Source organism: Exophiala oligosperma, assembly GCF_000835515.1.
Source record: "Exophiala oligosperma strain CBS 72588 unplaced genomic scaffold supercont1.3, whole genome shotgun sequence".
In the NCBI taxonomy this organism is placed as follows: Eukaryota; Fungi; Ascomycota; class Eurotiomycetes; order Chaetothyriales; family Herpotrichiellaceae; genus Exophiala; species Exophiala oligosperma.
The window spans coordinates 38176-60980 of record NW_015622820.1 but is presented as its reverse complement, the minus strand read 5'-3'; the positions used below and the strand labels follow the sequence as shown (position 1 = coordinate 60980).

The following is a 22805-nucleotide window of genomic DNA, read 5'->3' as shown; positions in this document are numbered from 1 at the left end:
AGAGCGAGTGGTCTTGATCAGATCTCTCACATGTTGAGGCCACGCTTTCTCTTCCACAATGTCCTCAAGAATTCGGCTGATTGCCGCCTTGTCCTTTTCCAGCAGATTCCAGTTCTCTTGCCCTCTGTCCGGAACGTCGGTTGTGATAAAATAACCAATCTCCTTGCCATGATAGTCGTTGGGTAAAATGGAAAATGTGCCATTTTTACCAAAAAACATGGTAGGTAAATGCATTCCATCCAGAGCGTTCCCGATTCGCGATCTTTGCGTATGGCCTAGAGCTACTAACAAACCACTATACCTGGCCGTTGATTCTGGATAGAGATACTGGCGAGCGAGCGAATGAATGCCATCTGCACCGATCAGAAAATCTGTCGAGACAATCTCGCCATCGGCAAAAGCGATCGTCACACTACCATTCTCCTCAGATATGCTCACGCACTTCTTGTTGAGATTGACGGTGATACCCTGCACTCGGACTTCCGCCAACAACGCGCGACGAACGATGTCTCGATTGATGCGCAAGCAGTGAAAGTGGTAATTGCTCAATCCGCCCCAGGTATGTGAGCCGAGATATTTGCCTGCGACATTGATCATGCGGACAGTGTCGTAGTTCCAGCCTTGTGTTCTCACTCGTCCGTAAATACCAACGTGGTCAAGCACGCGCAGCGCATTTGGTGAAAGGGCAATGTCTCCTCCTTTCCGGAACTCCTCGTCGCGCAGTTCGTATACCACACAAGGAACATCTTGTTTGCGCAGAAAGAGTGCGAGTGTCAGTCCCTGAGAAGGCATTAATGTTAAGAGACTGAAAGATCATTATACGGACACTCGGGGAGGGTTTACCGCAAGACCACCACCCAAAATCGTTATCGGTTTCACGTTTGAGGCCATGGATCCAACAACCTGACTTTGCGTGTCTACGAAGCCATTCGACCAAGGCCTTGCCTTATTATTGAAAAGTCTGAAATAGAGAATGTATGATTCTACGATTCATGCTCTGGACAGTACAAGGGGGTTTTGCATGCCGGGGACAAATTTCACCGAAGTGGAAGTGCCTCGCTCCACAAATGTCTTCGGCTTCGGTTGTCCGATAACTAGTGTTGCAGGTCTCTGGTCGACCACCGAGCTCGGCTAGGCTACAATGGTGCAAGATCCCGATCTACCACCGGTCTATGTAGCGTAGTGTTAGCTTGGAGCAAGAATCGCCCAAGCAAGATCATACTTGGAATGCTATCGCAAGTTTGAGTAATGTGGTTAGGCCTTGAGAATAGAGCACGAGTATTGGACAGGAGTCTTGGACAGCTTGAGCTTAATGGTTAACAAGACTAACTACCAAGTCAGGGAGTAAATCCCATAAAAGAGTGACGACCATGTATATGCATTCCTTACGCAGTCGTAGGCTTGCGGCCGTCGGATCCGTAACATAAAGATCGTGTTATCGCCATGCTTGATGGGCGATGGTGCCACATCAGGCGGCCACAAGGTCGACCTCACCCTTTCGCCGCCCTCCAATTCGGAACTCATCGTACGATGATCAGCTTGAACCAAGTTCTAGAGTCATCTGAGATTCCTACAGGCAAAAACGAGTTGACTCTGTCTCAACAACATTGAACTGGCTGCCTCCGAGGCTTACAAATTGCGAACTACCTCATTCCAGCTTGTAAGGATGCTTCTCCAGATAATCCTCGAATGTCGAGAGCTTGCCTCGCGCCTGCTCCGCAGCCCATTTCACCTTTTCCTCCGTTCCGGGGCCGTAATAACCATAGTCATTAATGTAGCCGAAATAGTGAACGAAGAGGGTAGCCACCATATCTGGCAGGCTCCTCGCAAACTCGTCATCCGAGACCTGCTTGAAGACAACGTTCTTGCCTGTGGACTTCGACAATGCCGTAGCCATCTCAGACAAAGTGTACAATCTGGTGGCAGCACATATCGTCTTGCCCTCATATTTATCCGGATCAGCGAGGATGGCGCCCACGAATTTTCCCCCATCACCGGTGATATCGATTAGAGGCATCGTCGTCTCCGGAGTCATGTTACGGGTGAAGACCCAGGTGTCCTTCTGGCTTGGATCCGGTCGTGGAGCAAGCATGGGCTGCGTAGCAAAGTTCTCCATGAATGATCCCGGACAGTAGAAGGAGCTTTTGAATGGGAGGCTTTTTATATATGCTTCGCCTTTCGCCTTGGCGTCAAAAGGCGCGACCGCTGTAAATTTATTGTTCGAAACGTCCCTGATTGATGGTAAAGTGCTGAAAATGAAGTATTGAACACCTTCTTCGACAGCAGTATCGGCGATCCCTTTGATAACTTGGAATTCGGCTTCGAGTGGGTCATCCACCCCAAACACAGGTGTAGTCATGGCGAACAAAGTATGTACACCTTGAAGAGCTTTCGCGAGAGATGCTCGTTCAGTTGCATCACCTTGAACAACTTCAACCTTTGCCTTGAGGGATTTGGCCTTATCCGAATCAACATTGCGAGTGATGGCGCGGACTTTCCACTCCTTCGAAAGTTCTGGGTCGTGGGCCACATAATCGACGACCCCAGAGCCTTGCTGGCCAGTGGCGCCAATGACTGCAAGTATTTTGCTCATGCTTTATACTGTGCAAACGTCAAGGATCTGGACGTTGTTGGAAATCTTCTACTGGCTCGATGTCGGAGGCTCAGAAAGTGTAGCTCTTCAAGAAATAAATATTTTATGTTCACTCGACGACCGTGGTAAGCAGCCAGTCCATAGAAATAGTGACGATGGTCGTGCATTGCATCGAGTCAGCAAAATGAACTGTAGTTAGTAAGCAACCAGGAAAGAGGCTTCGGAGCTCCTTTACATTGGGCTTTTCTGCTCCACAGAGAGTGAGAATAGCAATGATGAATAATCATATCGGCCTTCGGGCATCGGAAATCAATTTATTCTCTGACGGCACAAACTTGTCAAAACTTTCTGCCAGCAGTAAACCATGACCCAAATGAAGTGCTGCATCATCCACATTTTATCTTTCTCGAACCTCATCTCGATACTATTCCTCAGGCTCTGAGGAAAGCTGTATGGGAATAGTTAAAGGTTTGCCACGGCATGGGAGTGACTCGTATGCTTAGGCTGGCCCATCCAGAAATGCAACTCCGGTGTCTGGGTTTGTAATGCATTGTGTTCGTCTCTACTTTCAACACTATAGGACTCAAATGACATCTCATACTCTCAAATGGCCATACTATCGTAAACATATAGGTTACTTTGTCAATGACATGCTCGCTTCTGTCGTATCTGCATCTGCCTTGATATGCGTGGCACCTCCATCATTTTCTGGCCCAAGAACTGTGCTGAAACCTGATTTTGGGCTGCTTGCGTGGAACTTTTGACACAGTTCTGTGGGTGGGGGTTTCCCCCTCTCGTCTTCTGGTCTTTCACTGCCATCATTGTCTCGTTTCGCTTCCGTCTCAGTAGACGATTGGTCGTGGTATTTTTGAATGCGCGAACCTGCTGTTGGGCTGGAATTCTGTCTCATAAAATCAAAATATGTCATTTGCGATAGTGTTTCGACTATCTCTGCTGAGGAATGTGCCATCGCTGGTGGCTGGACCAGTTCTTCAAGGAGATCTCGTTCTTGATCGGTGATACGCAAACCGTCAAACAAGTGGCCAAACGGCCCCGAGCGGAATTGATCACACACCGATCCGGGAGTTGAAGGAATGTCGAAGCTATCATCTGAGCTATCAGGCGAATCGCAATCAGTATCGATCGTACTTGGAAAATTCATTGAGCTCCCAATGTTGAGTAGTGGTGGTGCTCCATCGAGTTGTGCTTCTGCAAAGTAGCTTAAAGGGAAGGGGCGTCGAGCTCCACGAGGTTGCGAAATATATGAGCCTCTGTGATTTCTTCGATTCCGTTGCCTGATTGATGAGATGCCTTCTCTGAGTGCCCGGGACTCCGCAACTGATTTGAGATGTGTCGCCCTCCAAGACGTTACATGCGCTGGATAAGCATACGATTTTCCATAACGGCGGAAAATTGTAGGACATCGTCCCGAATTAGGGCCCGCAGAGTGTGGCTTCCTCATCAAATCGTGCGCTATGTGGCCCGGGCTATCAATCTCTCCTGGAGGGAATAAGAGATGTAATAGAGACAACGCCTCTGCGTAAATTTTGAGTCCGGTAGGTATGCCACCAGATCTTCACAGCGAAGGAGTATAAAGCGAAAGTGGAAGCAGAATGAAGAGAGATTTTGATGGATATCCAAGGATACGCAGACCAAGAAGACTTTGGTGAATGACTTTGTTAGCCTCTTACCAAGGCATAGTATTAAGCTACTGGATTATCCCAGGCATTCTCGCCGGCTTTGAAACACAACTATCGCGCTCTGATATCAATCATCATGAATTTCTCGGTGTGATTGGGGGCTCTTTACTGAAGCTAGGTTTAGGCAACGCTTTGATAGGTGGGCGACGATCGCCGTACTATTGCGTCGCGTCAATGCTTCAAACACGACTTGACCGATGCGCTATTCTTCAAGCGCTGGTTGGAAGCAGCTTTTGCGTTCACTCTGATTTTGAGGGCCCTGGAAGCTGTGTAGTCGTGAGCCTTCGTGTTGATTGGAGGATGCCGAGCACGTCTGGAGGCGGATTCGGACGTCCGAAGTACCACGCTTTTATCACGCAATGCAACACCGAAGGTCGAAATCTCCACTTGCATGGATATGTCGTAAGCCTCGTAGGATGATCGTCTGTGAAATCCATAAGTGGCTAAAAAAGAAAAACCCGTGAAATGTTGTGGGTAGAATGAACCACAAAAAAGCTATGTCCCATCCAGCCCGTATTCCACCTGAATCGTCAGCTGCGGTGTTGAAATGGCTAGAGAGTATCAGCCATGGGTTGGGCGATTCGGTGTGAAGTTCAACTGTGGGCACAGTTCTCAAAATGCAGCTTCGCTCCCTAGCACCCTATCCTTAAGGATCGAGTGTTCCTAACGTTATTTAAGTCTATAGTGACTATCAGAACACATACAAATTTAAGTCTAAGCGTTACCAGCGTGACTTTCATTTCATGACCTTCATTACACTACTAAAATATTAGTCACTAGGAGGCTGGTTGTTACACACAGATGGCGAAGTCCCAATCGAGGCATCTCAAGCCTACGCAGACGATCACTGATAACACTGATGCCGATGGAAGTGCATGTCAAAGATGATAGATTCGAAAAAAGTCTTGCCTAGAGAAAATGATGAGTAGGCGAAGCGATATTTGCAGGTCGTCAAGAGACTCGGCAGGAGCAACAAGGTAGAAGACCTAATGGTGTCCAACGACTTTTCAGATTGCAGTGCGTCACGAACATCCTCCAATACACTAGTAACATGTTAGATTATCTGACCTATCCGGAAAGCTGCTTCGGTGCATTAGTGATCGAATATTCCTTATCCTGGTCGCGTGCTCGTGGTTACTATTTAGACAATGGAGAACATGTTAAGATAGCCGCTCAGATCTGTCGAGCCTGCCGACCCACAAACAGCTGCACCGGGTGTGAACGGAAAAGCAGACGCATCGCCGGTCGTCGGTTGGACAGACTCGGTGTCAAAGTCGAAATCCCCAGTGTTGTAGAATCCGTGAGAGGTGGAAAAAGAATGGTATACTGTGGGTCCTTGAAAATGATAGCCATGCAGGGGTAGCGGCAAAGCGTAACTTTGCTCATCGGGTGATTGACTCAAATGTGGTTCAAATAATTGTCCATAACTCGAGAGAGTGAGACTGGAGGCGTCTCCAAGAGCTTCAGCCCGCTCATCTGGGCATTCTCCTTGAGATTCCTGTGGACGTAACTCTCCTTCATCCACCACCATACCTCTTGAGGACTGAATATCTCTGTTCAATGTTGTGGAAGCGGGCGACGAGGATCGCTTGTTCATTTGTCGTATGCCCGAGCACAAGAGTTTCGGAACTTGACCGACAGCAACGGGAATGTCGCTAGAGAGCTCGGGAAAGCGCTCGAAAAAGTCATTTCCCATCGTCCAGCATTTGATGTCGTTGATCCTCTCGTCGAACAAGCGACTGGGCTTGTAGAGACCGGTTTCGAGATCGTGGGTGTAACAGTCCCGAAACTCAAACGGCCACAGTAACCGCAGCTGAGACTGGTACATGAAGAAGAAGTCGTTGCCACAGTACGTATCTTCGTTAGAGATAAAACGTTGGCGAAACGGCGGCCAGGCCCAGTAGTCGATTGCGTAGGTATGAGGAACGTGTTGCGAGGGGCGGTATAAGTACCACGGCGGGAGGCGATTGTACCGCTCCGCACTAGGTTGGGAGTGGAATTGTAAAAGCAAATGCATCGCTCTCAGCATCGCTAGGCGCTCAATTTTGGCTATTGGTCGAAATGTAGCCTCATCGATGCGGCGAAGCATCTGCAAAGAGGGATGCAGGCGGCCACAGTCTGCTACGTTGCCCCAACCCTCGACCATTGCACGGACGAGCACGTCCTCTGACTCGGCATCGTCCGCTGGCTGAACACTTTCTGCCCAGTCGAATCGCTCACTCAAGACGTCGCAAATGAATTTCCAGAAACTACCTTGCCAAAGTGCCGGCTGGCCTGGCTGACGGTCCAAGTGAGCATGACAGCAACAGGAAGATTGAGGATTGACCCAATCGTAGATGCGGGACGACTTAGTCGTGTGCTGACGACTGGTATTGGTAGATTGTACGAGAGCTTGATTTGTCAAGCGCGAGATATTCTGTTTGCTTGTTGCGATACTGGAGTGTGCTATGGATGGTTCAAACTCGCCAGTGGATGCCATGGCGATAAAGTTGGCTGGCGCCGGAAGGCTGGCTGGTATCGCTTCGATGTTGAGGAGAGCAGGCTGAGCGTTTGGTAGTGCTGGTAATCCATACTCCCCCGACGGACTCCTGGCGGAATCAGTCCCAGTTTTCGTGCCTCCTGATATCCACTGAAATTCCACAGTGGCATTACCTTGTGGTAGATCCGTCCCTGGTTTTGATAATCTTTGAAACATGAGCTTTTGAATATCTTTCAATGTTTTAGTCGCTAGGTTTCGTTCCTCCTCTACCCTTTTCAATTGCTCCAGCAAGGCTGCCACCTGCCCACTTGCATCTTGTCGCCGTAGGTCCACCACTAAGCTTTCAAGAGAAGCAATCCGGGAACGTTTACGCTCTCGGGCTTCTCGCTGACATCGCCGGTCGACTTCTCGCTTCTTCAAGCGTCGCAGAGAAACACTCTGGGTATCGATCTGATGTTCTGAATTGACATCGCAAGACTTCGGGCTCCCTATGGTTTCTACAGTGTCCATTTGTGATGGGTGCATGATAGCTGAACGCGAGAGATGATACAGTGCGCTTAGGGAGGGAAAGATAGCTTCATATCCAAGAAAACCAAGAAAGGGCACTGGGCTAAAAAGCGGGGTAATTAGGGCGGAGAGATGGAGCACCAATCCCGGTAGGGACAAAGAATTTGCCAGGAGATAGGCGAACTGATAAGAGTGTTGGCCCTGATACGGGTTGCGATAAGTCCCTGGCTGGGAGAAGGGCTCACGCTTGGTTGGAGGGTGTCTCCAGCTGGGACACCTCCGGATCCAGCGACTTGCAGTAGCACAAACCTAAAGTAAAGCTCAATCACTCCTCGCCAAACATTTAGAATGGCGCTAGGACCTTTCACCTGACATATAACGAAACACGATCACATTGAGTAAGGAGCACTCGGCAGGGAGGGGGGCTAATTCTGTTGTCAGATCCAAATCGACAAGATTGTTGTCGATCGGGCTTCTAGCTTTCTTCGGCGGGAGAACCTAGTTATTGCATTCTCAGTAACAAAGGGAACGGAATTGTCACGAGCATCTGGGTGAGAGCAATACAGAAAAAAGATGGTTCTTGATATCTCCAGTACTATAGTGCAATAAACACCCACAGCATCATCTAGGCTGGCAGCTCATCCCTGGTAATGACCCACAACTTCTTTGAGAACGGGCCTTTAGATCGCCAGGTAACGTGCATTCCTGATGTCAACCCGATCACATCGCCTGCCTTGAAGTTGTGTTTCTTCCCACTCTCCGTCTCGATCACCTCAACTTCTCCTTCCAAAAGCAAAATTGTCTCATCTCCGAGCACGCCGGTATAGGGAGTAGTCATAGTGCCATCAGGCTGGCAGTCTGATCCTGCTATACCTTTCCCAGAGCGCCAGATGCCGCTCATCATCGTTCCCGTAGAGCCCTTGGTACAGATGAAATACAGTTCACCCGCAACGAGGGGCCCTTCTTTGGGTTCCGTGAAATGATATTCAATCCAGTCTTTCGGGTTATCCGCAAGGTGATTAATCTGGAGTTCACTTTTGCTTTCGGAAACCGGTGATGTGCCATTCCAGATACACCAATATTTCTTGAAGAATGGTCCATCGATCTCCCATTTCACCTCGAGTCCTTTCGGGGAGCTAACAACGGTGCCAGGCTCGATCTGATAGCTCTGGCCGGTGGCCACGACTGTCAGTTTGGCGGTGCCATCGATCACGCAGGCCGTCTCGTCTCCCAACGGGGAGGAATAGATAAGACTATTGGAGCCATCCGGTTGACCACCTGGTGTGGTCGTGCCCGCCCTCCAGAAGCCTGCGGAGAGGTTGCCAGAGGCGCCGAAAGGACGAAAGACCGTGACTTCTCCGTGCACCTGCTTGCCATACTTAGGTTCCTCCCATTCAAAAGGAGCCCACTTGTCTGGAGACGGACATTGTACGCCGCCATGAACAACATGAGCTTGGGGCTGTGCCATTGTATCTTTCCTTACGTGAATGTCTGGAACTAAAATTTTCCGCTCTTGTGCAATATCTTGACCATCATCTCTCGAGCAAGAGCATCTTGCCTTTTTGTAATCCTATGATATCTCCAATGCCACAAGTTACCTGCATTTTAGCTATATTATGTCGATTCGATAATCTTGACGACTACCACGAGCCTTCGTGCGAATCGTGATATGCTGACTGCCGCATGTCACGTCAGCTAGAGCAAAAGCGGTTAGGCTACATAGTGGCCAGGACTTGGGACAATACTGTAGCATTGAAGTTTGATGCACTTACCGACCAATCAAGAGTCGCACCCTCCGAAGCTAATGATCCAGTCCCTGCACCTGACATCGACTCCTGCGATTCGAGTAGCGCGGCATCCCATGCGATAAGAGCAGGTCCAAACACATTGCCGTTTAAGTGCCTGTCAAACGGGGATCGACACAAAGGAATACCAGCTGAGAGCTGACGCTTTCTAAGCGACGAGTTGGCATGGGGCAATTACACATCTCTCTCTGGGCATCTGTCATGGGGACTATCCTAGGCCGAGTGAAAACGGTCGCAACAAGCTCCTCCGCAAACATTTCACTCGAATCGACTTCACTGATGCCGCATGCAGCTATCCGCAAGATGAGACTCTGGGTATCCGTTTCGGTGGACCTGCTAATGGTCCATGATGTCAAACACTCTCAATTTTCGACGATATAGGCCGCTCATCCCATGATGACCATGAAGCCCGTTTCATCTTCAAGCCACTTCATCGCCCTGCCTCTAGAAACATAAGGCCAGTTCATCTGATTGATTGATTGATTCTTCCCTCTGCAAATTCTCCAAACAAAACACACCATGCCAATCTATCTCAGCATGCAGCGCGTGCGCTTCTCCAGCCCGGACGCCTACGAAAAATTCAAAGTTCTCTTTGCCGGTACACGACGACACCTGATGGGACTTCCCGGCTTTCTTCACCTCACGTGGTGGGAGCATCCTGACGACCGAAACTGGTATAATGAATGCAGTTTTTGGACTAGCCGCGGCGCATTATACGATTGGCATAAGAACACTTACCACAAGCATTGCAAAGCCTGGGCGGCCAACGGCGCCATTATGGAAGACATCATCAATAACTTCGAGCTCGTTAGCACTCGACTACTTCGGATATGCCCCGTATGCAACGAGAGCCAGGATAAGAAGTATGATCTTGCCCAGGAGCAAGCCGTGTTGAACGAGCGGTGTCCCAAGTGCGGGTTTCATTTTCCTGTTCTAGAGGAAACACCCTCGAGCTTTGCGGTGTTCAAAGACGTGGTGCCCACTGAAGTGGTGGCGGGAAGTGGCGAACATGTTTAAAGGAGGACAAATAGAGAATATCAACATGCCCTGTTATGGCCGAAGTCCCCTTACCAGTGAGCCGTGAGACTGGGGGGAAGTCACTAAGGTTCAGTGATCAGGCGTGTATTTATGTTGGACTTCATAGCGACCATGCCGTTGGTTTGCCCATTTGTGGCGGAATACCTCGCATATCTGCCCTTTCTTCAGTCACCGTCCGTATGCGTGCGTCGTAGAACCAATTATCTTCACCCGTGGCTGCCGCTGGCCACCACCAGTGCTGCGATTTCGTGCCGCAGACCACCCCTGTCAGGTACATACAACTCCACCCACGAGAGACTGAGGACCGAGTCGAGTACGGCGTGAAAGAAGTCTAAGTAACGGTGGCTCATTTCATCACGTCGGCATTTCACCACGCCCGGACCTCGAATACATCTTCGAATCTTCTCAAGAGAACGTGGAGATTCGTGTTCGAGCAATATCCAGATGGAAAAGGAGACCGCAGATGACCAGAGCATTTTATGCGTAAAACAGTTTTACAATGACTTTGGTAGAAAAAGTATGGGGTCTCGAAAGCTGGAGATTTGCACTGGCTAAATAATGCTTCTAGGTCTTTGAGTACCATAATCATGGCTTTCCCAAAGGGCCAACGACATCGGCGGCAGTCATTTCGACCATGCAACCCTCAGGCCAGCGGTTGTGTGAGGACGTCGTTGCGTGGAAGCAACCGCCGTGAAGTCACTCCAAGTTCGAACGACACAACAAAAACTCCTCGCAAAGCTATCTGCGCTCCGTAACCAGCTATTTTTCTGTCTACCAGAGCGCGATATTGCCAATTTGCTTGTCAACATTTATTATGACCGAGTATCTTGGCTCGCCTTCCATCGGGACGAGTTTTGGGAGATATTTGCACTGCTATACAACGCACAGGGCCGGAGGAGGGTACGACTCCCTGTCGGATTTGTCAGTACCCAGCTCGCTATCTTGGCCATCGCTGTTGAACGTGTTACTAGACATAGATTAACACTGCTAAGGAAGCTAAATATAGACACGTAGCTGGTACCAGAAAACATTTTTTCGACACTAAAGACTTCGTGGAAGTAGTACAGACTTGCATTCTATTAGGCGCGCTATTATCTCCAGCGGGGAGATCCTTGTTTGGCGTGGCCACTTTGTGGTTGCGCCTTGCGGTTGACACACGCCCTCAACCTGCATCGAAACATACTAATGCACAATTTTGTAGACTCTGCTCTTATCTACACAAGGCTCCCCGAAGGACAATCGAGACTCGGAAGCACTGTTGGCGAGCCATCTACGAAATCGAAACATTCTGCTGTATATCCAGAGTGAACGTCTGCGGCGTTGGCTAGCGGCACACATGTTCGTGCAAAATCTCCAGAATATGCAGGAATTAGGCACCCACTAGCGAGCGAGGCACCTTGCAAGCGGTCGATTATATTGGGTGTACTGTAACTTCATACAAGGTGCCTTGAATCTCGTGTGAACGATGATACAGAGACATAGAGTAGAAATCCTATGTATGTACAGGCATACAGGAAAGAGGGTGTTATGCCTTTGGGAGCCCTCACGACTCCGGTAACTGCATTCAGAAGCTCCAAAGCGGCAAAGCAAGCATAACCGCACTTCCAATGTCAATATCCGTAGATGAAGATAATTTTGGGAACAGACCAGACTCGGAAAGCACCCCATCGGCTATTCGGATATTTGAATAAGGCTTCTTGAGGCGACCAAGTTGGTACGGAGGCACCTCCGTTGAGCATAAAATTGTGGAGACTAGCGTTATTCTCGAACGGAAGCTCCGCTCGCAGGATCGACGCCCCATTTCCTGTCGTTGTTGTGGAAGCAACGTAGCTAGCTAACAGGAACCTCTTGATCCATTAATTCGAGCCCGCTTCAACACGGGCAGGCGACAGGCTGTGAAAGATGCGCGGAAAAGTGGCGAAATGTGAGCCTTCTGGAACTTGAGCGCCGCATCCCCGGCCTCTAGAGGGCCGAGCGCAGAACGGTAAATAGTCGCGAAGCCGAACACATCATCCCAAGACGAACACTGGACCAACAATTCCTGGTGACCAAGCACGCAGGACCATCAGATACACCACAAACTAGCAGTACCGAAGTAAAAGAGGGAAAAGGGCCAGCGAAATCAGGGACGATGCCAACGACCAAGTTTACTACGCCGGAGCGCTATCAGTATCACAACGGTTTTCTGGCATACCATGAGTACTTATTCTCACACCCAAAACTTTCCGAGCATTGTACTTACATGTTGAAGGTCAGAGGCGGTGCCAGGTTCGTTGCCTCTAGGAGCCAATTCTCCTCAGAAGCCACCCTACGGCTTGTACGCAGAAAAGTTCTCCGGGACCGCGTTCACGGCTCCCAGGCAAGAGAATCTACAGTCTTGGCTCTACCGGATTTTGCCAGCGTCTGCACACGCACCGTTCAAGCCTTACACAAGCACCCGTTCTGCCGAGGACGAAGCACAAGATCACATTGTACACCAGCTACCGAATCAGCTCCGCTGGGATCCTTTCGATGTCGACGAAAGTGTCGACTGGGTTCGAGCCCGAAATGTCGTTGCGCGTGCGGGAGAAATCGCCCTGAAGACCGGGATCAGCATCTCGATCTACACGGCCGGCAGGGACATGGACGAGAACACCGCCTTCTACTCTGCCGATGGAGACTTCCTCATTGTCCCTCAGCACGGCGTCATGGACATCCAGTCCGAGATGGGGAGGCTCCTCGTCCGGCCCAACGAGATCTGTGTGATGCCTCGAGGCGTCAGGTATCGCGTGACCCTCCCCGAGGGTCCGATAAGAGGATACATACTCGAGCTCCACGAGGCCGGTCATCTTGAGCTGCCGGAACTGGGACCCATCGGCTCCAATGGACTGGCCAACGCGAGAGACTTTCAAGCCCCTCGGGCGGCTTTTGAAGAGGCCACAACGGGTACTACGGCGGCACCGTGGAACGTCATTGCCAAGTTCAACGACCGGCTCTTTGTGGCCCAACAGAACCACACTCCATTCGACGTCGTGGCGTGGCACGGAAGGTATTACCCGTACAAGTACGACCTTGGAAGGTTCAACACGATCGGGAGCATCTCCTTCGACCGTAAGTTGTCTCGTGCGCCCGGAAGACATTTAAGAAATAGAAGGGCGCAATCACGAGCTCGGCTGACCACATTACCCACTCGCAGACCCCGATCCCTCTATATTCACGGTTCTGACCGCGCCCTCATCTCGACCAGGTACCGCGGTGGCCGACTTTGTCATCTTCCCCCCACGCTGGCTGGTGCAAGAAGACACCTTTCGTCCTCCTTGGTACCATCGCAATACCATGTCGGAGTTCATGGGCCTCATTCATGGCGACTACGACGCAAAGATTGGAGGAGGCTTCAAGCCGGCAGGTGCGAGTCTACACAATATTATGAGCGCCCATGGACCGGACCGGGAAACCTTCGAGGCTGCGACGGACGCTCGATTGGGTCCACAGATGGTCGGCCAAGGCAGCATGGCCTTCATGTTCGAGAGTTGCTACATGGTTGGGGTGACGGGTTGGGGATTGGAAACGTGCCGCAAGGTCCAGGAAAACTACAATGCAGACAGCTGGGAGTCGCTGCGGCCTCGTTTCAAGGCCCCTTCTGGCAGCCTTTGAGGCCTGACGCACCGTTCAGTTGGTCGATTAGTATAGTACAGTACTTTACAGGTTCCACTTCTTGCCACGTAAAGGCTGCCACCTCTTCTTAATCACCCTCACCGTGCTTCCGTCGTCTTTTGATAGCGACTTGTCCTCAAACTCGTAATACTTGCTTCGTCTCCCGCGGTACGTGTGGTGGGTTCGATGTCAAATAGAGGGACTAGGTCTGACTTTGTTTCTAGCCTTCCCACCGCAAATACCAACCCTCGCCTAAGGCTACCAGAATCCTACGTACCTGGGGATGGATCTGACGTTCTGACTAACAAAAAAAATATGCCGCATGTGCAACAGGTTTCGGGTAGGGATGCTTCATTAAGATGCTTGCGCCGGAGGCGTTCCGCATGGGATACTCAAAGTCGGAGCAATGCCGCCTTGCCACTCTGTCCAACAAAAGGACTTCGTGTGCATGTTCGGATGTCTCCGCTGTCGAGCCACCACCCTCCGAACCTTATGGTATCACGTCCTTACGAGCATAGTGCCCAGGCCATGGAGCACGTTGCAAAATCTGAAGCCTTCTCCCGCGGAAGTCCACCGTAATGAGCCGACCGATCTCTTATGTCGACTTACTGGAATGAGCACCAGATGTTTACGTAGTATGTTTTGGGCAGGAATTCACGGAGCCATCGCCGTCTCTCCAAAGCAAGCATCGATATAGCACCGCCTCTCGTTTGCTCCTCGCACTTGGCCTTTCTTTTTCTATCCTAAGATACAAGTTTGAAAGTCACCAGCTGTAAGTCCCTCCAGTCGCGAGACTATGAAGAGAAAAACCCCTCGTCTACGAGCATTCATTCCGTCCATCATCCTGACAAACTAGACCAGCGGATGGCCATGGCGACTCCCTCGTGGCTCGACGTCCCTGAGGGATCCCATTTCTCCCTCGCAAACATCCCATTTGGCATCATCAGTCCACCCGACTCGACCGAGCGTCACGCGGCTGTCGCAGTGGGATCCCACGTCCTGGATCTGGCCATATTCTCTGCAGAAAACGGATTTGCAGCTCTGGAATCGTTCTCAGCCCATGCCAACAACGCTTTCTCCCTACCCGTCCTCAATTATTTTGCAGCACTGGGTCGCGCGGTGCACCGCGAAGTTCGCTCGTACCTCCGTAGCATGTTTCTCCAGGACTCGCCCCACGCGCAGATTCTCAAAAACAATGAGTCCCTACGGCGACGGTGTCTATTTCGGCTGGACGATGTCAGGACTCATGTCCCCATGAGCATTGGAGACTACACAGACTTCTACGCCGGCGCCAACCACGCATACAATGTCGGTGTGCTGTTCCGCGGGGCAAACAACGCGCTCCAGCCCAATTACACGCACCTGCCGGTCGGCTATCACGGCCGCGCCTCGTCCATCGTGATATCCGGGACGCCAGTGCGCCGGCCATGGGGCCAGGTCCTCCAGAATGCCGCATCGGACCCCAAAGAGCCGACATTCAGGCCCTGCGCCAAACTCGACTTCGAACTCGAACTCGCCGCCTTCGTCTGCACGGCGAACCCGCTTGGCCAGCCTGTGACACTGGCACAGGCCGAGGAGAACATCTTTGGCTACGTTTTGATGAACGACTGGTCGGCCCGCGACGTACAGGCGTGGGAGTACGTCCCGCTTGGGCCCTTTGGGTCGAAGAATTTCGCCACGACCATCAGCCCGTGGATCATTCTGGCCGACGCCCTCGAACCATTCCGCACCAAGGGGCTGGAGAACAAGTCGAGGCTGTCGCCGTATCTGGTCCCTAGCCGCGCGGACACGGCCTTGGACATTGATCTCCAGGTCGACCTTACAAGTAAGGGCTTTCCTGAACGCAGCGACTTTGTTCCCTTCCTACTGCTTCGCCCCTCCTTTTCCTTTGTCTCTTCCCCCTTTCTTTTTGTCTCCCGCCCAAGCAAATCTCGTGAAGAATGATATTGCGGCCCAGCAACCACACTACCATTTGAACAAGACAAAACGCTGACGAAATGCCCATTGTTCCTACCACAGCAACCGCCGGCCACCGGACGACGATCACGTGCACCAACGCAAAAAACCTACTCTGGTCCTTCCCGCAGATGCTGACGCACCACACTATCACGGGTTGTCCTCTCAACGTCGGCGACCTGCTCGGGTCGGGAACCATCAGCGGCTCGACGCCCGGGTCTCAAGGTAGTCTTCTCGAACAGAATCGCAACGGAACGGCGGCCATCGAGCTGAGAGGGGAGGAGCAGAGATTGTTCTTGCAAGACGGCGATACCATCACCATCACGGGATGTTGTGGCACTTCAGCTGGATCGCGGGATCTGGTGGGCTTTGGATCATGTCGTGGGACCATTGAAGCTGCGTTGTTGAAGACTCACTGAACCCGGAAGCTGGATGTCGAGATTTTGCGCACCGCATCCTAGCTAGGGCGGGAGATGGAGAGGGAGAGGGGGAAGAAAAGGGGGTGCATCGGCAATCGATAGAGTCATGTGTACGGAGTACGACTGCTAGGTTTCGAAAACTCTATCGTAGCAGGACATACTCAAGGAAGAAGACCAGTTGTATCTCTGCGTCTTCCTGCCCAGCACCTGTCCAAATCTCCACGTGGATCAGCTGTTGGGAACAAAGTACACCATTAACGTAGGCCGTAACGAGCCGCACAAGCTCAAAACAGCTGCTCAAGGGTCCGGGCAAACTCTTGTTGGCTTCCAAGCAGTGCACTCATTCCTTGGCCGTTGTTGCCCATGGGGCCGTCCCCGTCCGCATAGGTATGATCGTCGTCGCCCATTGCTAGACCCAGTCCGCTGTACTCTCCGGCAAGTGCAAACAAACTCGTCAACTCGCCACTCATCTGATAGCCGTCCTCGGGGCAGCAATCCAGTTCGTGGCCCGTGGCCGCGTGTGGCTGTTCAAGGCTGAAAGGATCGTCCATCTTCTGGTGGTGGTGAGCGCTTAAGCCCGCGACAGCTGCTGCTGCGGCCGCGGCGTCATGCGGTTGCGCGTCATGCCCAGGCTCCGAAACGCGGCGCGCGAGAAGTCCAATCTTGTCGCCAATCTCGCGGAGTCTACGTATCGTCTGCCACACTCGCTTGGCAATATACGAGCTGGTGTTGAATCCCTTAATGAGCTCAACCACGGTGCAGAATTCGTCTCGCGTCTGGTCGCAGAAGTCGGCTGGAGCGTGACATACGGCAAGAAAGATGACCGCCATAGCCTGGACTAGAAAGTAGTTGTAGCAGACTTGTTGCGTGCTGTAAAGATCCGAGACCTCGTTGATGCTAGAGATGGTTAGGATCGTGTCCTTGGCCACGTCGACTACCTCTTGGGCCAACTGTCGGTTCTCTCTGATGCTCGTGGCTGAGTACAGGATGGGTCGGTAGACTGACATTCTCGCCTGGTTCTTCCGCAGGTACATGAGAAATCGAAGCCGTCGCGCACCGCGTCTGGGAATTCGCTGCTCGACAAGAAGATCTTTACTAAATGTGAGCGACTCGGGGAGTTGAGAGTACCACTGTAAGATTTGGTAGTCCAAGAAGGCAACCGCGTCACGCCTGTCCTTATCGTCCGGTTTGTAAACCATGTTTTCGTGCCAAACTTTGCCGGCGATGTGGTTGAACTCGGTTATATGCTTCAGATAGGGAAATGCATTGTCCTGGCCATGTCAACAAAGTCCGACGTGTCAGACATGTGGTCCTAGACTTACCGGTCCGGGAAGGGAACGATCGAGATGTTGATCCTGCAAAGCAAACGGTAGCCCTGTGCCAAAACTGTAGCGCCGATCGAGAGCGTACACAACCCAGAAGTTTCTTACTGCTTCCAGGCGATCAGCCTCGTCGGGAAAGGATTTGGAGATATTCTCGCTGCGATGAAGCCCCATTTCTAAACACAGTCGCGCCGCGATCCCTATAAAACGCCATGCCTGTGCCTCCTCATCCTTCTGGAAATGAAAGTGGGCCTGCATTTCAACCCTTAGAGAGGTAGCAGGGAGTAAGACACAGAGATCCTTACCGTCAAAATGAAGAGAGTAACCGACCTGATACTAAGCGCACTCAGAATCTTTGCGTTGATGTTGTCTTGGATCGAGTCGTACAGCTGCTGGCTGAGATCGCTCTTCCCACTGTTCACCAGCAATAGCCCAATCGCCACCACCATTTTCACAATTATGACATCCTCATTGTCGAGCGGATCGGTTCCCTGAAAATACAACTGTCCTGATCCATCCGGGACGGAGATGGTGACATGTGTACATGTGAACAGGGCATGGACGTGTCTGAAAACCTTGGCCATGTCAATGTGGGGATACATGATCCCAATTTCCTCGTCATATACCTTGCACAGACGAATGGCTTCTGCTTGGTTGACAGCCCATAAAGGGTCGCCGGACAGTTCGATAGCCAAGGAAGATTTGGGTGGTGTGCACGTACTCCTCGTCTCGGGAAGAGGCCCCGGGTCGGACGGCGCGGGTGTGATTCCCATGCTCTGCAGGGTGGAATTAGCAATGTCGAAGCCGTACATGGAACTCGTAGGTCCATGGAATTGCGCGATATCTGTGTCCACCAAGCCTGGCGACCCAGCAGGGACCGTCCTCAGGGTTTTGGACATCGACGAAGCCACCAAGTGACCCTCGTTGCGGTCGTTGGGCACAGGAGGTGTGCTTGGGTCGCTGCGACTGTTGCTGAGGTCGTTGATCTGGTTCTGCAGGAACGCAATTTGATTTCTCATTTGGATGAATTCCCTTGAGAGCTGTCAGCCTGGATCCTTTGGGAATTAGGCGTCGGCGTTTGCTTACTCGTTATCCCGGATGGAGTTTGAGTAATAACTGCGAGTGAAGACGCAGTCGAGTGACAGGTTGTCGCATCGTTGGCAAGGTTTCGACCCGCTACACTTGACTTTGCGACGCTTGCATTCATTGCTAAGAGAAACAGTCAGCGTCCGGTCATGTACGCTGAGAGCAATTTCAGAGACCATGCAACCATGGTATACCCACGCCGTTTCGAGCGGACGCTGGTCGGCTCATCGCCATCCTCCAACCTTCTCTTTTCATCGACTCGATTTGGCTGGGGTGCCTGGGCTGTTCTGTCCGAGCTCCTACCCATCTTGATGATCAGCTTTGATGCGAAAAAGTAAGACTCGTAGGCGGTACGGAGCTCATATTCCTGGGAAGTAGCTGCGCAGAGCGGGGTAGCGAATGTAGTTCAAGTTCGCAAAAATCTGCTTGTTTTATTAAGCAGTCCGGCCACTCGTCCCGTAGAACCGAGGACCAAATGATTTGGTACGACTTAGTTACATTGTCACGTGGGTCTTCATCTGCGAGTAAATACTTGTATCCATCATGGTCGCGCGAGTTTCTCGCACGAGAAATATACAAGTCTCCCACGCGCACCTACCCACCGACCCGACGGAACCCTATCAGCCGACCTGACGAAACCCATCGATATGCTCTGAGCATTTCAGTACGATGAGTGTTGTCGCCTCGTTTTCGTCGCCTCGCGCTTAGAACTCATCGAATCTTGGCGCGATTTTTTCTACTAATGATCTTATTACACTAGTCGCTACTCATTTAACTCTTTTTTCCTCTTTATATCGAATGCGTCTGACGAACGAACGTCAATTGATATCGACGAATAAGGCCAATGCAGTAGTATCGCAGAAATGTCATTAATAGAGAACGGTAAGGCTTAGCTCTAAGGTGTATGTGATAAAGAGAGAGAACTCTAGGCTGTTAAGAGGACTAGGTCATATCGTAATAGGGAAGAGCATAGCGTAATAGGCCTTTATTAATAAATGACTAGCTAAGTGATAGCTAAATAAGAACTTAGAGAGCTTAAGGAGTGTTAGCTCGTAAGGGGGGTAAAGACCTCCTTATATTATACTGGGAAATAATGGAGGTGTCTCCTAGTAGCCATTAATTAGCTGTGGCAAGTATGTGTGTGGGACGGTATAAGTGTCTTAGTCATGGCATTAAAATGAGTAAATAGTACTAAGTAGGCACACACAGAGATATATAACGTGTAACTAGGCACCTAGGTAATGAGATAAGTCTTCTTTTCCTTGAGTATAAGTGCGTTATTCTTTAGTGACTATAAGCCTTAGGTACATAATACTAAATAAGTAACATAATTACCCTCAGAATAAGAGATAAGGAAGAGGTCTATAGCCTTACTTTAGCTAGACTATAAGCATATTTTACTAACCTTACTAGCCATTATTATTGGCCTTAGAAAAGTAAGGAAAATCTCGATGTGAAGGTACATAAGATATCTAGAATAGTTTACTAAGATATTATCGCTATTAGCTGTGGCACATTAGGTCCTTAACTATAGTGTGGCCAAAGTTAGCCGTTAAGGGTATCATTAGCCAGATTATCTATCTGATTACTCCTGTGGATTTCTTCCTAAAGTACTCCGTAGATAATGTAATAATAAAAATATATCATGGTAATATTTTGGCGTGGAGGGACTACTTTAATATCTTGATACCCTGGGCTCATGAACGCTGACAAGGAAAAGATGGCCTCCTAACATTTAACACTCATATGATACTTCTAATTCGCTCCATAGCAACCTCCTCATACTAGCCATCACCTTCTCTCTTCACGCTGCTGCTATCTAGCACAATCCTCACTCTGATCCCTTCTATCTTCAAACCTTAACAATCCACCCAAAATTCGATGTGGCTCGAACACAACGCACCTACAAGAATTCGTATAGGGCTTCACATCTATGGCGCAGCAGACTCATAGCGATTTCATCGACACTCACATTAGCTCTGACCTTCTGCTTTTTCTGCTCGCGGGATTCCACTAACGCGTCCCAGACCTCCGTCAGCAACTCGACTTTAATGTATGCGGGCCCCTCGAGTCTTAGGCTTGTGGTTTCTCGTGCCTCGGCTCCCTATGGGGCGGTGAAGAGATTGCATCTTGTCCATGTGATGATTCGGTCCGGTGAGGGTTATTTTAATCTCTATGAATCAGTAGCAAGCATAGCTACTAAGCTTACATTGGCGTAGGTATTTCACGGCTATAATACAATTTGCAGCTCCGCGAATCATTGTGACGCGATCTGATTTGCGGCTACATATCCAAACACAGTTCCAGGGCCTATAGAAGAACCGCCCCCGGGATAGGTACCGCGCCAGATGGAATTATTGTCATTGCCGGAGGCATAGAGACCTGGCACGGGGCTTCCAGCCTTGTCGAGAACTTGAGCATATTCATTGGTCTCCAAACCGTGAAGCGTGCTCGCATTGCCTGGATATAACTTCACAGCATAAAAGGGCGCCTGATCACAGGGTCGTAGGTTCGGGTTCGGCTTGTTCTCGAGATCTCCAAACATATTGTCCCATAACCGTTCACCCCGGTGGAAGTCGGGATCTTCCCCTTTAATAGCATATTTGTTGAACCTCCGCACCGTTGCCGTTAAGTTGTCGACAGGAAGGTGAAGCTTTTTCGCCAGCTCAGGGATTGTCGGAGCCGACACCCAATATCGTTGCGAGAGTGTCCTGCTAAGGAGGTAGGGAGCAGGTAATTGAAACCCGAGGCCGTACTTTCGCAAGAAACGCCTGTCGACGATGCAATAACAGTGGTCCATACTTAATGCACGCATTTCTTGCCCAAATTGGTGGTATCCTTCACTCTCGTTAATGAATCGTTTTCCATGGACATCCACTATAATCGAGCCGGGCTTGCTGCGATCCTGACCAAAGTGAGGAAATAGTCGAACCGGTCCCGTTTTGGGACGGTACGTTGAAATCGGTACATAAAGCGCGCTGTCAGCAATTGGCTTTGACAAGGTGCCGCCGACGTCGGTGGCAATGCGTATGCCGTCTCCCAAATTGCTTGCGGGGGACATGCAGTATTCACGCGGGCCATATAAGTGCGCCTGTCCTGCCCGTCCGAAGCCTCCACTGGCCAGGACGATGCCCTTACTCGCGCGCACACGGACGGAGCCTTGGGCCTTGCGGTCGATGACGATTCCTGTAGCTCGGCCGCCGTCCATGATGATTTTGGTGGCGGGTGAGTTGTTCCATAGCTCGCCTTTCACTTGTTGTAGCGTATATATCAAACTGCCGATCATTGCATTACCATTGGCGAGGAAAGTCCCTTTCCCATGGCGTATTCTGTCTCTCCAGTACCGTAGCAGCTTGCTCACGACATGGATGAAACTTCCAAGGCTTGCGAAAGGATGTGTCATCATTGGAATCTCTTCCGCAGAGACTTGCATCGAGTCGAAGGCTTTCCAACCTTGCAATGTGTATCGTATGTCCTGAACCGTCCGACCAAGCTTACGACCATCGAAAGACTTGGGCAGAAGCATTCGTCCCGGAACTGCTCCCTCGGCGGAACTGTAGAAATCAACCATAGGCACTCCCGTCCATCCAAGCGCTGTTTCGTCTTCAAGCCACTTGGCCATTTTCGGGGCATTTTCTAGGAAGCTCGCGACTGTTCGTTCATCATAAAGCTCTCCCATCATCCCACGGATGTATTTTTCGGCCTTCTCTTTGCTGTCTGAAAACCCTAGACTCGGTTGAAGATGATTCGCAGGAATCCATGCGCCGCCTCCAGAGAAGGCCGTAGTGCCTCCAAACCACCTTGATTTCTCAGTCACCAGAACACTAAGCCCATGTTTCTTGGCCGCCGTGACAGCAGCCACTAACGCGGCACCACCAGAGCCGACTACTACCACATCATATGTTGTGTCAAAGTGCGAACTCTTACAAGCAACCATCAGCAAGTCAGCATATCAAGCGATCGTCTGCTACTTGCCTTGCTGTCCACCACAGTGGCCAGCTTCCGCCTGTGTGTATTGTGACCTGTAGTACTTCCAGCCTTCCTGTGGATCGTTGAACAGTTGATCCCAAAAGTCGTAGTCAATTGGCGCATAGATGCCATTCTAGGCATCATCATAAAAGAAGTGTTAACGTGAGACCACGAAAAATTATCAATATGTACTCGAGTGCCTTCTGCTTCGTGTCTTACAAGCAGGAAACCGCGTTGTATTCTAGACTGCTCCGCACTTGCATGTAGTTATTGCGGTAATTATGTGGCACGTGCAAAT

At 50.6% G+C, this 22805-nt stretch overlaps 5 protein-coding genes across 5 annotated transcripts; 2 read left to right on the top strand and 3 right to left on the bottom strand.

Moving 5' to 3' along the window:
- Positions 1–1648: 1648 nt before the first annotated feature.
- On the bottom strand, positions 1649–2593 carry PV06_02882 (uncharacterized protein; the record flags this gene model as incomplete). The annotated part of the gene is made up of 1 exon (XM_016403621.1): positions 1649–2593. The coding sequence occupies one exon, from the start codon at positions 2591–2593 to the stop codon at positions 1649–1651; it is 945 nt and encodes a 314-aa protein (XP_016264626.1).
- Positions 2594–9603: 7010 nt separating this feature from the next.
- Positions 9604–10101, top strand: PV06_02881 (uncharacterized protein; the record flags this gene model as incomplete). Its single annotated transcript, XM_016403620.1, has 1 exon — positions 9604–10101. One exon carries the CDS (start codon positions 9604–9606, stop codon positions 10099–10101), a length of 498 nt encoding a protein of 165 aa, XP_016264625.1.
- A 4524-nt stretch (positions 10102–14625) lies between these two features.
- PV06_02880 (fumarylacetoacetase) lies at positions 14626–16130 on the top strand (the record flags this gene model as incomplete). Its single annotated transcript, XM_016403619.1, has 2 exons — positions 14626–15580; positions 15775–16130. The coding sequence occupies 2 exons, from the start codon at positions 14626–14628 to the stop codon at positions 16128–16130; spliced, it is 1311 nt and encodes a 436-aa protein (XP_016264624.1).
- PV06_02879 (uncharacterized protein) lies at positions 15631–18845 on the bottom strand (the record flags this gene model as incomplete). Its single annotated transcript, XM_016403618.1, has 5 exons — positions 15631–17401; positions 17453–17704; positions 17758–18484; positions 18539–18661; positions 18733–18845. 5 exons carry the CDS (start codon positions 18843–18845, stop codon positions 16415–16417), a joined length of 2202 nt encoding a protein of 733 aa, XP_016264623.1. The 3' UTR covers positions 15631–16414.
- Positions 18846–20795: 1950 nt separating this feature from the next.
- PV06_02878 (uncharacterized protein) lies at positions 20796–22681 on the bottom strand (the record flags this gene model as incomplete). Its single annotated transcript, XM_016403617.1, has 2 exons — positions 22514–22681; positions 20796–22460 (listed from the first exon to the last, which is right to left on the bottom strand). Exons 1-2 carry the CDS (start codon positions 22652–22654, stop codon positions 20796–20798), a joined length of 1806 nt encoding a protein of 601 aa, XP_016264622.1. The 5' UTR covers positions 22655–22681.
- Positions 22682–22805: the final 124 nt, after the last annotated feature.